Genomic DNA, 16,124 nt, shown 5'->3' with positions numbered 1-16,124 from the left:
GAACACCAGGAACACCCTTCATAGTGCAATGTAAAGTCGAATACAGAGAGGTATCGGCTGATCCCAGATGCTGAGTCAGGAACAGCGCACTACTGCAATAAATAGGGTGACAAAAGTGCTGTCCCTCATTGTGTCGCCCTATGTGAAGATACTATGTAGTAGGGTAGTGTGTAGTAGGGTAGTGTGTAGTAGTATGTACTATACAGTAGTATGTAGTAGGGTAGTATGTACTATGTAGCAGTATGTAGTATGTAGCAGTATGTAGTAGGGTAGTACGGTAGTGTGTAGTATATACTATGTAGTAGGGTAGTATGTAGTATGTAGCAGTATGTAGTGGGTAGTGTGTAGTATGTACTATGTAGTAGGGTAGTATGTAGTATGTAGTAGAGACCGTTTAACAGAGAACACTGATTCTGGCGTTGGAGAAATACATCACGTAAGACAGCAATGACAGGTTAATTATTGTAACTTTTTAAAGTGGTCCTTTGCACTACAGGTGAAATCACGGTAAGGTTTCAGTGTTATCTGTTGTAAAGCTTTATAAACACTGAAGCTTCAGCGCTAGCATGTCGGCTTTATGATCACGACACCGGCTGCTAACACAGTTTGATCTGTTGAGCGGTTTAAAGTTGGCCACAAATTCATTTCGTCTGTTTGCTGTGTTGTAACTTATATGGCAAAATACCAGGAGTGATGTTTATTCCTTCCATGAGTTAAATAGTATAAGAATAGCATTGATTTGTGTGTTTATTTCTGAAATGGCCATTGTGAGGGGAAAGAGGTCAACTTTAGCTAACATATAGATGTTAAAACGATTTAAATACTTTCTGTGATAAATATAGATATGTTTAAATATATTTAATCCAGTCCAAGTTCACTAATCTGTCCTATCTTATGAGTTTAACAGGTGGTCAGACCACTAAATCGTGGTTATTTGATTAAACATATTATAATAACTATAAAAGACAGCAGATTTGTGCACATTTTATCTATCCTTCACTATAGCAAAGATTCGCACCATAGTTTTATTCTGAGCAGGTTATCAAGTCTCAAATTTTAAACCCAACTGCATCTAAAAAATGGCACAAAAGACCTGAAACTAGCCCTAGGGATTTTTCTTCCTTTTCTCTTAGGAAACATGATCAGATTTGTGTGTAAAGCTTTTTGATTTACAGTAATCAACATTATGGCTTTCGTCGTCTGGTACAGCCATCACCTGCTGCACAATAACCCTTTATCCTTTCCAGTGGTGGCTTAAGTGGCTTGTTGATCAGAAGGTTGGGGTTCAAGCCCCAGCACTGCCAAGCTGCCACTGTTGGGCAATTAAGCAAGGCCATTAACCCTCCCTGCTCCAGGGGCTGTTGTATCATAGCTGCCCCTGCGCTCTGACCCCAACCTTTTCAGTCGGATTATCTGCAGAAAAGAATTTCACTGTGCTGTAATGTATGTAGTGATGAAAAGGCTTTGTGATTCATTCATTCATTCATTCAAATCTCAGAACTACAACAGAACTGGTTCAGTACATTATACACTACAAGGCTTAAAGCATGAGGACACCTTGATCATCACACTCATGTGCTTGTTGTCCCAACAGCTGTTATAATAACCTTCAATCTTCAATTGTGTTTCAGTTTTTCATGTACACAATTTGGGGCACTGGTAAGGACCCTGGCTAATTACACATTACACATTGTGTACATGATAAAAGGCCAGCTACTGGCATCGATCACCAACAAGGCAGGACTGATATTGTAGACATTATTTTTTATGCCGTACATTTTCAAAAATCATTTTTTGTCTTGTCAGGGTAATCTTACTGATAACTTTGATTACACTGGAGAACCAGTAGTAGGAACACTACAATTTTTTATTACTTATGACAATGAAGGAAACTTTTATCATTTCAGACTAATGGCATGCAAACCTTTGCATTATGCTGGACTTGTGCATGCTTTACATCAAAAGGGGTTATTTCTTCAATACACCAGCAATAAAATATGTGTGTATACTTCTGTTTTATGTTAATGTGTTAATAAAGTTAATAGTATTGATTAATGACTACACTCAAAGTGGTTTATTTAGTCAGGAAGTTTCTAAATCTTCACTATGACTTGTATGAAGAGAATATTTTATTTCATCAGAATAATGGAGGTTTCCACAAGGAGGATGCGTAATTTGGAGCCAGCAAGGCCACTGCGCAGACTAAATAGTCATCAAGGTAAAAACAGTCTGTCTGGATCAAACTAATGCTTTTTAAATACTTGATTCGCTGCCTAATCTAAGCAGATCTGTTGCAGTAAACACCTCTGTATGCCTTTATTGTAATTGATGCGCCCTTTATGTGTGTAGTGGTTACACAAGTAGTGGCTGAGCCTCTGGAGAACCCAAGAGAAAGACCAGTAAGTTTTTTTTTTGTTGTTGTTGTTAATGCTCATGAAGTTATAGGGTGTCACTTACATTGTCACCATCTTTTAATTTTTATCTCATACCACTGGTACCCTTTTTCTAACACCACAGTACCTGTTGTTCATGTTAAAGGTAAACACGATAAGAGTGGAGCATTTTAATGAAACTCTCAAGCTGAACAGCCAAAGAAAAGCACCTGAGAAACCAGGTAGGAATCATTCAGGTATTCAGTCATTGATACGTTATTAAAATAAACACAACAGGGTGTGACCCAAAGTGTTTAAATCCTCTTATACCACAATGGCCACAGTTTTTTATCGTTACATTGTCTCACTTGTTCTCGATAGAGAGAATATCATACAACAGAAACCTCTTGATCAAGTTGGCAAATGCACCAATGGCAAAGAAAAAGCCGGACTTTCTGCCAGATCACCCAGTAGTTTTGGACAAGGCGGTAGGTCGCTCTTTATATTAATGGTGGAATGAATTGTCATTATTTGGTTGTGTAATTGTGTGTTTGTTTTGTATGGATTGTAACTACTTTTGTGTAAATATAAGTATTGTGTAAATTCTTTTTTACTCATTCGTAGAGGGAACCAGACACATACCTGCAATTTGGAAACAACTGCGCTAAGGTGGTTATTATACATTAGCTTTAGTTCGCATTTCTGTTCATTCTCACACAGGAGTAAAGGATATTTATGATTTCCAGTCTGGATGATATTAAAGCAGACCCACAGCTGCCTTCTCCTGATCTTATCCCTAGAGTACATGGAGATGCCGTGACCCTTTGCCTGTACATGACCAGCAACTTCATCTCTCATGTCCACAGAAAAGATATAATTAATTAGTTAATATGTATTAATGTGAGCCAAAAGAATAAGTATTGGACATATACTGTACATGTGTTGCACTGAATTACTCTTGTTTTTTGTTGTTTTTTCTTGTTTTTTGTTTTTTATAGGCTTTGTTTGTTATGGTTAATACAAACCCACTTGTGTTTCTTTTTACTGAAATAAAAAAGTACAATGGAATTCATTTCATATTATTGCAACTCAGTATTAAAACGCATCAAGTGTTAAAATAAAGCAAATAAATTGTCTGGATAAAATTGTGAGTTCTGGTGTTCTGGTCTGGATATGTTATGTCTTAATACGTTTCCAGACATTGTTCCATATCTAGTGCTTGTTGTTTTGATGAATTAAAAGTTAAACATCATTTAGAGTTTCTGTTGTTTACAAATGAGTAGTAAGATGGGTAACTGGAGATGTGAAGGAAACAAATGTGATAACAAGGGTACCTTTCTCGCTCTTTTTTAATAGCCTGGTTTCTTTTATTTCTCTCTTTAAACCCCAGCTGTAATGTGTTTTGTATAAGACCATGCCAGGTAAATAGGCTGGCTATCTGACTAGGATATTCACCAAAATGGTGGCTCATTCACAGGACACTGCCTCGTGACGTCACACAGTGATGGGGAATCATTTGGAATCACTATGGGGAGTCATTTGGAATCAACTGATACCCCCCTCCCCCCGAGGCTATACCCTAAATAGCACAATTACAATAACAGTAAAAAGCTTGAGTTGATACTTCAACTTGTACAGAAGTATTTTTAAACCATAGTATCTATACTTCTACCTGAGTAATGAATGTGAATACTTTTGACACCACTGTTTGCATGGACACAACACACTGAAATTGTGTCCTCAGAACACAAATCTCTGTTTATGTACTGAGCCTGTACTAAGGTCCTTGTTTTGCTGTTCCAGTACAAAACTTGAATTAGTTCTTGAATATTCCACAGAGGAATATGCAAACAGAATTGAATGAGCACCAGCGAAATACATATCGTAACATTAGGACTGGAGAACACGAGAATTTACCCTGAGCAACACACACACATGCCTGTTCCTAATAATTTGGCCTGTTCCTAATAATTTGGCCTGTTCCTAATATTCTGGCCTGTTCCTAATAAATTGGCCTGTTCCTAATATTCTGGCCTGTTCTTAATAATTTGGCCTGTTCCTAATAATTTGGCCTGTTCCTAATATTCTGGCCTGTTCTTAATAATTTGGCCTGTTCCTAATATTCTGGCCTGTTCCTAATAATTTGGCCTGTTCCTAATAATTTGGCCTGTTCCTAATATTCTGGCCTGTTCCTAATAATTTGGCCTGGCCAGAATATTAGGAACAGGCCAAAATATTAGGAACAGGCCAATTTAGAGATTTTTGGTAATTTATAACTGAAGCAAGTAATAAAACACAAACATTTAATGAAAAGCTGCAACTGCTTCTCATGCATCACCTTTAACAGTGAAATGAACTGAACAAAAGACAATAACACTTAATATCACATATGACAGATGTTAATTTTCAAGATTAACATTTTTTATTCAAAATCACTCCCACCCAATAGGAATAACACAGGCATGTATATCAGTGGTTCAAACCTCCTTCAAAAAAATCTGTCATCAACCCGGTGCCTAAGAACAATAAACTCTCTTGTCTGAATGACTATCGTCCAGTTGCCCTCACATCAATAGTCATGAAGGTCTTCGAGGGACTGGTTAAAAACGTCATCTGCTCCTCCATCCCGGATACTTTGGACCCTCTTCAGTTTGCCTATCGCCCCAACAGATCCACTGATGATGCCATCTCTCACATCCTGCACTCTTCTCTCACACACATTGACAGCAATAATAGGAACTATGTAAGGCTGCTGTTTATCGACTATAGTTCAGCTTTCAATACTATAGTCCCCATCAGGCTGGCTTCTAACTCATGGACCTCGGCCTGAATTCTTCACTCTGCAACTGGATTCTTGATTTCCTCACCGGCAGACCTCAAGTGGTGAAAGTAGGCCAGTATACCTCCAACTCCATCACCCTGAATGTAGGAGCCCCACAAGGCTGTGTCCTGAGTCCCCTGCTCTACTCTCTCTACACACATGACTGCGTATCTTCCCATTGCTCCACATCTATTATCAAATTTGCTGATGATACTGTGGTTCTGAGCCTCATTCACAACAATAATGAGATCACATACTAGGAAGAGGTAGAGAAACTAACATCATAGTGCCAGGACAATTGTCTCTCTCTGAATGTGAGCAAAACTAAAGAGCTGATTGTTGACCTTTGGAAGAGACAGCAGCAGCCCTATATTATACTCCTCTTATGATCCGTGGACCCCTGTGGAGAGGGTGAGCAGCTTCAAGTACCTCGGTGTAAACATCTCTGAGGACCTGACTTGGACTACCCACATTCAAACACAGGTTAATAAAGCCAGGCAAAGACTGTACCATCTGCGACAGCTGAGAAAATTCAGGGTCTCACCTGCAATCCTAAAAACTTTCTATTCAGGGGCCATAGAAAGTGTATTGACTCAGTGTATCTCAGTGTGGTATGGGAACAGCTCCAGTCAAGACTGCAAAGCCCTGCAGAGAGGTGTGCACTTAGCTGAGCGCATCACAGGGTCTGCTCTCCCTTCTCTGCAGGACACCTACCTCAAACGCTGCAAAAACAGAGCTGTTAAAATCATCAAGGACTCAATCCTCCCCAGTAACCATCTTTTCACTTTGCTGCCATCAGGTAAGCACTTCCGTAGCCTGATGGCAAAAACTGGGAGACTTAGGAGGAGTTTCTTCCCCAGGCCATCAGGCTCCTAAACTCAAAACCAGCCTCTTAACATCTTCATGTCTCCACTTAATATTCACTTATCAGTAAGATATATTCATCATTCACTACCTCACATTGACATACTGTAAGTGTCAACCTGTTTGCACGTTTGCCTTTTGTACATCCCTGTGTATCTTAATATTTAAGACTACAGTATAATACACATATGCACATTGCCTTTTGTGCATCCCTGTGTATCTCAATATTTATGACTACAGTTTACTTTCATGCACACTATTTTTCATTCTATATTTAATTACACAGTATACATCTTTTATATTTTATTCTTATATTTTTATTGTTTACTTTTATTTCACTCTGTGTTGTATTTTTTTAATCTGTGTTGTATTTTTTTTTAATAATTGCACTGTCCATGGAGCGGACTTGATTCACATTTCACTGCTAGTTATATACGCTCTATATAATTGTGTATGTGACAAATACAAATCTTGAATCTTGAATCTAACATAGTAATATCACTTTCAAAGATTAGGATGAAGGGGTCTTACAGTAAAGGGAATAGTATTCAGGCACATTTGTTTTTGTCATTCAGTATACACCCATTCCATATCATCATTTCAGGTTTACACACAGAATCTTTTAAGTCTTTTAAAATTACATAAATATCTATTCACAATGCCATGTTTAGCAAAATTAAATTAACAGGAAATAATTCATACACAGGGGCATGGTGGCTTAGTGGTTAGCACGTTCGCCTCACACCTCCAGGGTTGGGGGTTTGATTTCCGCCTCTGCCTTGTGTGTGTGGAGTTTGCATGTTCTCTCCGTGCCTCGGGGGTTTCCTCCGTGTACTCCGGTTTCCTCCCCCGGTCCAAAGACATGCATGGTAGGTTGATTGGCATCTCTAGAAAATTGTCCGTAGTGTGTGATTGCGTGAGTGAATGAGAGTGTGTGTGTGTGCCCTGTGATGGGTTGGCACTCCGTCCAGGGTGTATCCTGCTTTGATGCCCGATGACGCCTGAGATAGGCACAGGCTCCCCGTGACCCGAGGTAGTTCGGATAAGCAGTAGAAAATGAGTGAGTGAGTGAGTGAGTTATTCATACACAGTCATATACAGATATAAAACATGTTCCTGTGCATGTTGTCACTGGTGTAATTATAATAGACATTTACACTGGTTGGGAAGAATTCATGTAATAATTAGTATGATGGTCAGGCCTTCTGCCTGAGATGCGAATGGATTGGGCATGTAGCTCGACATTGTAGGGCACGGCATGATTCAAAATTCCACCCTTATTGGACGTCAAGTCCTGCAGCACAGGGTAATACGGAGCCCTATAATTGTATCAGTGTAACACAGGTCAGAATTGAGCTGATGAAGAAAAAAACAGGGCTCTCAAGTTTTGAAGAAAGGCAAGAGTGACATTTCCACCCCCCCAGCAACCACACCGACAAAAACACAAAACAAAACTGTTTCACCAGGATCACTGACCACATTTTAACCAAATACAAAGTATTTGTTCAATTTCCATTTATTAAAGGTAGGGTCTCCGATATTTGAGAAATGCTTCAGAAAACTGCGTTGGGCCACCAAACAAAACAAAAATCAAAACAAACGTGTAGCCAAAGAGCAGTAAGAGGCGGGTCTTGTCAATATGAGCGGAGAGAGTGTTCAGTGCGCATGTGTGACATTAGCAGAAAGCGGTCTATTAACTTTACTAACACAGTAACATAAAATATGTGTGTATACTTCTGTTTAATGTTACTGTGTTAATAAAGTTTATAGTATTGATTAATGACCACACTCAAAGTGGTTTATTTAGTTTATAAATCTTCACAACTGTTATGAAGAGAATATTTTATTTATGTTCCATATCTAGTGCTTGTTGTTTTGATGAATTAAAAGTTAAACATCATTTAGAGTTTCTGTTGTTTACAAATGAATGAGTGACTAGTAAGATGGGCAACTGGAGATGTGAAGGAAACAAATGTGATAAAATTTTCTTTCTTTGTCTCTTTTTTAATAGCCTGGTTTCTTTTATTTCTCTCTTTAAACCCCAGCTGTAATGTGTTTTGTATAAGACCATTCCAGGTAAATAGGCTGTCTATCTGACTACATGGGCGTAAATTTCATTTAACAGTAGGGGGGACAATAAATATAAAATTTCTCATGAGCAATTTTTGAAGGGGACACAAATAATACAGTCAAATTGTACTATTATATTATCATATTGTAGTATTACTGTAGCACATTTCATACACAATAGTAATTCAAAGTGATAGAAAGAAAGTAAAACTATCATAAAAAAAAATCACAACAATAAAAACTAGGAATTAAAAAAAGGTTAAAAAATTTATTTAAAATTAATTAAGACACTTAATAACAGAATAGAAATTGATTATACAAAAAAGTACAGTGGGGTCAGTTCGGATGTAGCACAGTGCTCATTTACTAAATGCACAGCTAAACAATATGCTAATTGTGGCCGTTAATGTTAAGTTAACATTATACCAAGTCGTCCCAAATAAAACAATGCATGGGAAACGGCTTTGGCGTGTTAGTTGCAGTGCATTATGCAACAAGCTATTGTAAACAAGCTAACGTTAACTAGATAAGTCATATTTTAATCGCATCAACTACATTAAAGAGAATCGCTTTATTTAAAGTGAATAAAATACCCTACTTAATGGAGTTCAACATTAATTGAGCCGCAGCCACACACCTGTCTGAGAGGTGAGATGAACTGGGAAAGCAGGCAGTGGGTCAAACCACTGTGAGGAAGGGGAGGGGGGGGTCAAACCACTGTGAGGAAGGGGAGGGGGGGTCAAACCACTGTGAGGAAGGGGAGGGGGGGTCAAACCACTGTGAGGAAGGGGAGGGGGGGTCAAACCACTGTGAGGAAGGGGAGGGGGGGTCAAACCACTGTGAGGAAGGGGAGGGGGGGTCAAACCACTGTGAGGAAGGGGAGGGGGGGTCAAACCACTGTGAGGAAGGGGAGGGGGGGTCAAACCACTGTGAGGAAGGGGAGGGGGGGTCAAACCACTGTGAGGAAGGGGAGGGGGAACTCAACTGTTTCTAAATGCATTTTTTGCGTTTGTTTTTATTTTCTACTTACACAATTATTTAGGTAAACATACGTATATTGTTCACAATAGAGAGTGCGATATTTTTTAAATAAATTTTTTTTGGGGGGGGGCAATCCTCGGATGGGGGGGACAACCCTCGGATGTCCCCTCCGTCCCCCCCCGGGATTTACGCCCATGTCTGACTAGGATACTCACCAAAATGGCGGCTCATTCAAAGGACACTGCCTCGTGACGCCACACAGTGATGGGGAATCATTTGGAATAACTATGGGGAGTCATTTGGAATCAACTGCCCCACCCCACCCCACCCCACCCCCGCTGAGTCAGGAACAGCGCACTACTGCAATAAATAGGGTGACAAAAGTGCTGCCCCTCATTGTGTCGCCCTATGTAGAGATCCTAGGTAGTAAGTAGTAGGGTCGTATGTAGCAGTATGTAGTATGTACTATGTAGTACCCTGTACTATGTAGTAGGGTAGTACGGTAGTATGTACTACGTAGTAGGGTAGTCTATACTATGTAGTAGGTTAGTATGTAGTATGTAGTAGTATGTAGTAGGGTAGTGTGTAGTATGTACTATGTAGTAGGGTAGTATGTAGTATGCAGTAGAGACCGTTTAACAGAGAACACTGATTCTGGCGTTGGAGAAATACATCACGTAAGACAGCAATGACAGGTTAATTATTGTAACTTTTTAAAGTGGTCCTTTGCACTACAGGTGAAATCACGGTAAGGTTTCAGTGTTATCTGTTGTAAAGCTTTATAAACACTGAAGCTTCAGCGCTAGCATGTCGGCTTTATGATCACGACACCGGCTGCTAACACAGTTTGATCTGTTGAGCGGTTTAAAGTTGGCCACAAATTCATTTCGTCTGTTTGCTGTGTTGTAACTTATATGGCAAAATACCAGGAGTGATGTTTATTCCTTCCATGAGTTAAATAGTATAAGAATAGCATTGATTTGTGTGTTTATTTCTGAAATGGCCATTGTGAGGGGAAAGAGGTCAACTTTAGCTAACATATAGATGTTAAAACGATTTAAATACTTTCTGTGATAAATATAGATATGTTTAAATATATTTAATCCAGTCCAAGTTCACTAATCTGTCCTATCTTATGAGTTTAACAGGTGGTCAGACCACTAAATCGTGGTTATTTGATTAAACATATTATAATAACTATAAACGACAGCAGATTTGTGCACATTTTATCTATCCTTCACTATAGCAAAGATTCGCACCATAGTTTTATTCTGAGCAGGTTATCAAGTCTCAAATTTTAAACCCAACCTTCAATCTTCAATTGTGTATCAGTTTATCATGTACACAATTTGGGGCACTGGTAAGGACCCTGGCTAATTACACATTACACATTGTGTACATGATAAAAGGCCAGCTACTGGCATCGATCACCAACAAGGCAGGACTGATATTGTAGACATTATTTTTTATGCCGTACATTTTCAAAAATCATTTTTTGTCTTGTCAGGGTAATCTTACTGATAACTTTGATTACACTGGAGAACCAGTAGTGAACCACTGGAGAAACTTTTGCAAAAAATTCCTGGTAGCTTTTATAATTTCAGACTAATGGCATGCAAACATTTGCATTATGCTGGACCTGTGCATGCTTTACATCAAAAGGGGTTATTTCTTCAATACACCAGCAATAAAATGTGTGTATACTTCTGTTTAATGTTAATGTGTTAATAAAGTTAGTAGTATTGATTAATGACTACACTCAAAGTGGTTTATTTAGTCAGGAAGTTTCTAAATCTTCGCTATGACTTGTATGAAGAGAATATTTTATTTCATCAGAATAATGGAGGTTTCCACAAGGAGGATGCGTAATTTGGAGCCAGCAAGGCCACTGCGCAGACTAAATAGTCATCAAGGTAAAAACAGTCTGTCTGGATCAAACTAATGCTTTTTAAATACTTGATTCGCTGCCTAATCTAAGCAGATCTGTTGCAGTAAACACCTCTGTATGCCTTTATTGTAATTGATGCGCCCTTTATGTGTGTAGTGGTTACACAAGTAGTGGCTGAGCCTCTGGAGAACCCAAGAGAAAGACCAGTAAGTTTTTTTTGTTGTTGTTGTTGTTAATGCTCATGAAGTTATAGGGTGTCAGTTACATTGTCACCATCTTTTAATTTTTATCTCATACCACTGGTACCCCTTTTTCTAACACCACAGTACCTGTTGTTCATGTTAAAGGTAAACACGATAAGAGTGGAGCATTTTAATGAAACTCTCAAGCTGAACAGCCAAAGAAATGCACCTGAGAAACCAGGTAGGAATCATTCAGGTATTCAGTCATTGTTACGTTATTAAAATAAACACAACAGGGTGTGACCCAAAGTGTTTAAATCCTCTTATACCACAATGGCCACAGTTTTTTATCGTTACATTGTCTCACTTGTTCTCGATAGAGAGAATATCATACAGCAGAAACTTCTTGATCAAGCTGGCAAATGCACCAATGGCAAAGAAAAAGCCGGACTTTCTGCCAGATCACCCAGTAGTTTTGGACAAGGTGGTAGGTCGCTCTTTATATTAATGGTGGAATGTAATGTCAAATTGTGTGGTTGTTTTGTATGGATTGTAACTACTTTTGTGTATGTCATTTTACTCATTCGTAGAGGGAACCAGACACACACCAGCTAGTTGGAAACAACTGCGCTAAGGTGGACATGTACTGTAAGTATGTTAATGTGAATGCACTGGGAGCATCAATCCCAAATATCTCTGTGGTCTCTGGTTCAATTCTCAGCTCAGGTTACTTTCTATATGGATTTTCACATTCCTCTGGGTTCTCTGGTTTTCCCCAACCTCCAAAAAAAAACATGTATGTATGTATGTACGGTATATGTGCATGGAGCCCTGTGGTGGACTGGTCTCCCATTTAGGCTGTATGTATGCCTTGTGCCTGGTGTCTACCATGACTCTGATGAGGATAAAATGTTTATTGAATGTTAATGAATGAATCACAGTCACAAATATCACAATGACATGTATGCACAGTATAATTAATGCAGTGAGCCACGTACTCTGTACCCATGCACGTGTGTCTGTGAAGTCTGTAAGGCCACAAAAATGTTAGGCTATAAACTTAGTATCATATGTTAAAGGAGCATCAGAAAATTGGCAAATGGTATATAAATTTGAAATTAGGTAAAACAGACATGTCTAAATTAGCTTTTGAAAAAAAAAGTTTTTTTTTTTTTTTTTTTTAAACTTTACCATTTTGCCAAAATCTTTATCAATAATTGCATTGCTGATCCTGGTTCACTAGGTCATGGTGTAAGAACACCATCACTCTAAAAACTTGGAAAGAGAATATAGCAAGATGTACACCAGAAGTATCAGAATGTGCGATTTTAAGTACTTCATTAAGATGTAGGTCTTTAATCATGGTTTCAAGACTGACAGTGACTCCGATTTTCAGACGTCTAGGGGAAATTCATTTAATAAAGTGAGTTCGACCTTTAACCTTCACCACAGATCTGAGGCCCTGACAGCCACCTTTAGTCTACAGGTGGAACTCTGGAACCTCTAGCAGACCTGGACTAGATGTGCGGGGGGATCTAGCATGTAACACTTTAGCAGTTATTAAACAAATTCTAAAGGTAGCAGTGTAAGGATGCTAAGATTGGATGTGTGCTTCATTGGCTTCAGAAGCTTGACTTTTGCTTGACAAGCCTCTGTCAGAAAAAGATGGTCCTGATCTAGTTTTTGAGAATTTTCTGAGTTGGAAAAAAACAAGACTGAACCTGAACTTCTTCACAAGCTGTGAACAACTCCGACCCGAATTCAAACCTGCTCCTAGGTTACTAGAGCCAGGTCTAACATTTGATATGTGACCTCTAAGGTAAGCATATGGGAAGTTTGAGAATTTTTTGCCAACCTGTTAACAGTTCTGGAGTAACAAAGAAGTCTGGTCTGAAGCTGCTGGCCTGTATCCTGTCTGCATGGTTTTATCCTCAGCAGCAGATAATGCAAACTCCAAACAGAACTTGATCACACAGATCCTGAGAGCAGAAGGGGTCATCTCATTAGTAGCATGTGTAGTGCGACAGAGAGAGGGAGAAGGAACACAGAGAGAGAGAATTATATAAAACAAATTATAAGGTATGCTCTTGTCATGTCATAGGACTGGAGCACTGTAGTAAACTTATCTTTGCAGTGTGAGTGTTCGAGTACTTGTAAAAAACGCCCAAGTTCAGCTCCTCGTTTGCAGTCATTCCATGCATCATAAACAAGTGTCCCTCTTCACCACTCAAATATTGGTACCGAAAGCAAATAATAATGAACAACAGATGAGCATAGTACTCAATATTTTTTAAACCTGACTGCACAAACGTGAAGTGTGTAGTTAAGAGTTTACAGCAGACTTCTTTATTTACGTGGTGCTCTAGACAGCTGACCTGCATGCATTTGACAGCTGATGTCAAGTGACATTTGAGAGTGACCAGGATGGATAAGATGGTTTACAGCAATGTCTCTCTCTCTCTCTCTCTCACAACCCAGATTTATTCTTGAATTGAATGTTGCCTCTGGCTTTATTTACCTAAATCTGTGTCTGTCTGTGTGTCTGTGTGTCTGTGTGTCTGTGTGTGTGTGTGTGTGTGTACATAATTCTAATGCTTTTGTGCTAAAGCAACTTTGTGACAATACCTGAACTCGAGATTTGTACAAATAGAATCCATCCATCCATTCTCTACAACCTCTTATCCTACTGGGCCACAGGGAACCCGGAGCCTATCCCAGGAGACTCCAGGCACAAGGCAGGGTGTGAGGCATACGTGTTTGTACCCCAAGCTTAGTCCTCAACGGCTATGTCAATGTAAAATTCAGGAATAAAAAGTTTATTCATTCATTCATTCATCTTCTACCGCTTATCCGAACTACCTCGGGTCACGGGGAGCCTGTGCCTATCTCAGGCGTCATCGGGCATCAAGGCAGGATACACCCTGGACAGAGTGCCAACCCATCGCAGGGCACACACACACTCTCATTCACTCACGCAATCACACACTAGGGACAATTTTCCAGAGATGCCAATCAACCTACCATGCATGTCTTTTGACCGGGGGAGGAAACCGGAGTACCCGGAGGAAACCCCTGAGGCACGGGGAGAACATGCAAACTCCACACACACAAGGTGGAGGCGGGAATCGAACCCCGACCCTGGAGGTGTGAGGCGAACGTGTTAAGCACTAAGCCACCGTGCCCCCCTAAAAAGGTTATTATTGTATATATCAGATAGTTGGATTGCATTTATAAATTTAATTTTACAGTTAAATAGATTCCTGGTTTCAGAAGGTTTGACTCCCTGGTATATATGGATGATATTTATTTATGATTTTTTTTCTCCTCTGTCTTCTGCTGGAATTATCACTAGACTGTTTGTAAAACTAGAGAAAGTAAGCTGATGTTTATGTGTCTTTTCTCTAGGTCACCTGAATAATGATTCCTTTCGGTGTTGGAGTTTCAACTGATTCTTCTCTACTGTTCCATCTTTAACGTGTAATAATGACAAATTAAGAAGCGATGACAATGTCTGTAGAAGGTTACCGTACTGTATGTCATTGTCTTTGTGGAAATGGTTCAGGTTCATAGCCTTCACAGGGCTTTTGGATAAGTTTCCATTTTGGCCTCTGACGTTATTTATTTTGTCATTTAGACCACATCCTGCAGTTTCTTATTTTAGTGTGTGCTTTGTAATTCTTACTAACATTCAGATGACCTTGTGTGACGTGTGTGTGTGTGTGTGTTTTAACTGGAACACTAACAGAGCATTGAGGAATGTAGTATAGAGTTGTACTGAGGAGACTGTATGCCTGAGGTCCTTTAATATGCAAAGTTTACACGATTCCATAAATCCAGATTAAATTAAACATCCTGCACATAATTATTTGCCCAAATAGACCATGCTGCTTGTTTGTGTGCCTAACTGTAAATAAGGGAAATAATGGGTTTGAGTTTTGTACTAGCATTTTGCACTGTTGTTTTGAATATGGTACTTTTCAGTTACCAAACTCAATGCATGCAGTTTTTTTTTTTTTTTTTTACTTTTTGTTTAAAATTGATCTAAAAGGAATATTTGTACATATTTGTATTTTTATTTTGTAAGTGTCTGTCTTTTTGGTGAAAGTTTGAAGTTCATAACTACTGTAGTCTTGACAAATACAAATCTTATGCTTACACAAATCGTATTGTTGTAAAATTATTCCATTTTGATCTGCTAGGAAGAGTAATATGGATGAAATGTCAGTTTTAAGTCCATGATTGTATTGTGTCTGATTAAATTAAGAACAAGAGCATTATTCCAGATCAGGGAACCTTTTCACACTGAATCAGCTGTCTATCATGGTTATAACCTATGTATTGCTTGTGTGGTGTGTTTTTTTTTTTTTGGTATGGCTAATATGACTTTTCTAATGATGCTTATTTTCTTTTCTAAATGCTTTTAGGGGAAGAAAATCTAGGACGTTTTTCTGGTTAATACACTGTATGGCCAAACTTTTGTCGAAACCTGATCATCATATCCATACTGTATGTGTTTGTTCCTCAAGATGTTGTCACAATGTTTGAAATTCACAGTTTTCTACAATGTCTTATGGTTTAATATTAGTATTAAGATTTCTTTTCACTGGAACTAAGAGGCCCAAACTTGTTCCACAAAGAAAGCTGGAAGAAAAGTTGAATTCCGTTCCATTTTATTTTTATAGTCATGGTCAGAAAAGTCTGTTGAGGTCTAACTGGAGGGCACTCATGTTTAAAATGAATTCAAGAAAATATTCATGCAATTAGCTCCTCCGTGTTCTTGCCTTTGTGTGTCTCGAGGCTTAAAACAGCCCAGAAAGATAAACATCAAATTACATTAACATAAGTAACATAAAGTTAACAAATCAAAAATAAAAGTTTTTTTTTCGCTTGCACTTAAATGAGCACAAATTCTCACATCCACACTCCAAATTGAAGCCTTTCCAGAA

The 16,124-nt window shown here is 38.8% G+C and overlaps 1 protein-coding gene across 9 annotated transcripts; it reads left to right on the top strand.

Annotated features, from left to right (window-relative positions):
• Positions 1-152: 152 nt before the first annotated feature.
• On the top strand, positions 153-15,110 carry gra (granulito). Of its 9 annotated transcripts, none has more exons than XM_060869284.1 (7): positions 153-454; positions 2,142-2,218; positions 2,350-2,399; positions 2,539-2,614; positions 11,559-11,665; positions 11,769-11,826; positions 14,584-15,110. In XM_060869284.1, exons 2-7 carry the CDS (start codon positions 2,146-2,148, stop codon positions 14,625-14,627), a joined length of 408 nt encoding a protein of 135 aa, XP_060725267.1. In that variant the 5' UTR covers positions 153-454; positions 2,142-2,145; the 3' UTR covers positions 14,628-15,110. The 9 variants fall into 9 exon arrangements, with proteins under 9 accessions (XP_060725267.1, XP_060725266.1, XP_060725271.1 ...); XM_060869283.1 differs by having other exon boundaries at positions 155-507; XM_060869288.1 differs by having other exon boundaries at positions 161-436; positions 11,559-11,662.
• Positions 15,111-16,124: the final 1,014 nt, after the last annotated feature.

This window comes from Tachysurus vachellii, chromosome 5, assembly GCF_030014155.1.
Source record: "Tachysurus vachellii isolate PV-2020 chromosome 5, HZAU_Pvac_v1, whole genome shotgun sequence".
NCBI classification, from domain to species: domain Eukaryota; kingdom Metazoa; phylum Chordata; class Actinopteri; order Siluriformes; family Bagridae; genus Tachysurus; species Tachysurus vachellii.
Note: the sequence above shows the minus strand (reverse complement) of the source record. Positions and strands in the feature narration are given on the sequence as shown.

What these genes read in the sequence shown, in the direction of transcription:
- gra (XM_060869284.1), top strand. Translation starts at nt 2,146, where the DNA reads ATGGAGGTTTCCACAAGGAGGATGCGTAATTTGGAGCCAGCAAGGCCA. An exon ending in AAAAGCACCTGAGAAACCAG is followed by an intron (nt 2,615 to 11,558) that starts GTAGGAATCATT and finishes TGTTCTCGATAG; the next exon opens with AGAGAATATCATACAGCAGA. An exon ending in CGCTAAGGTGGACATGTACT is followed by an intron (nt 11,827 to 14,583) that starts GTAAGTATGTTA and finishes TCTTTTCTCTAG; the next exon opens with GTCACCTGAATAATGATTCC.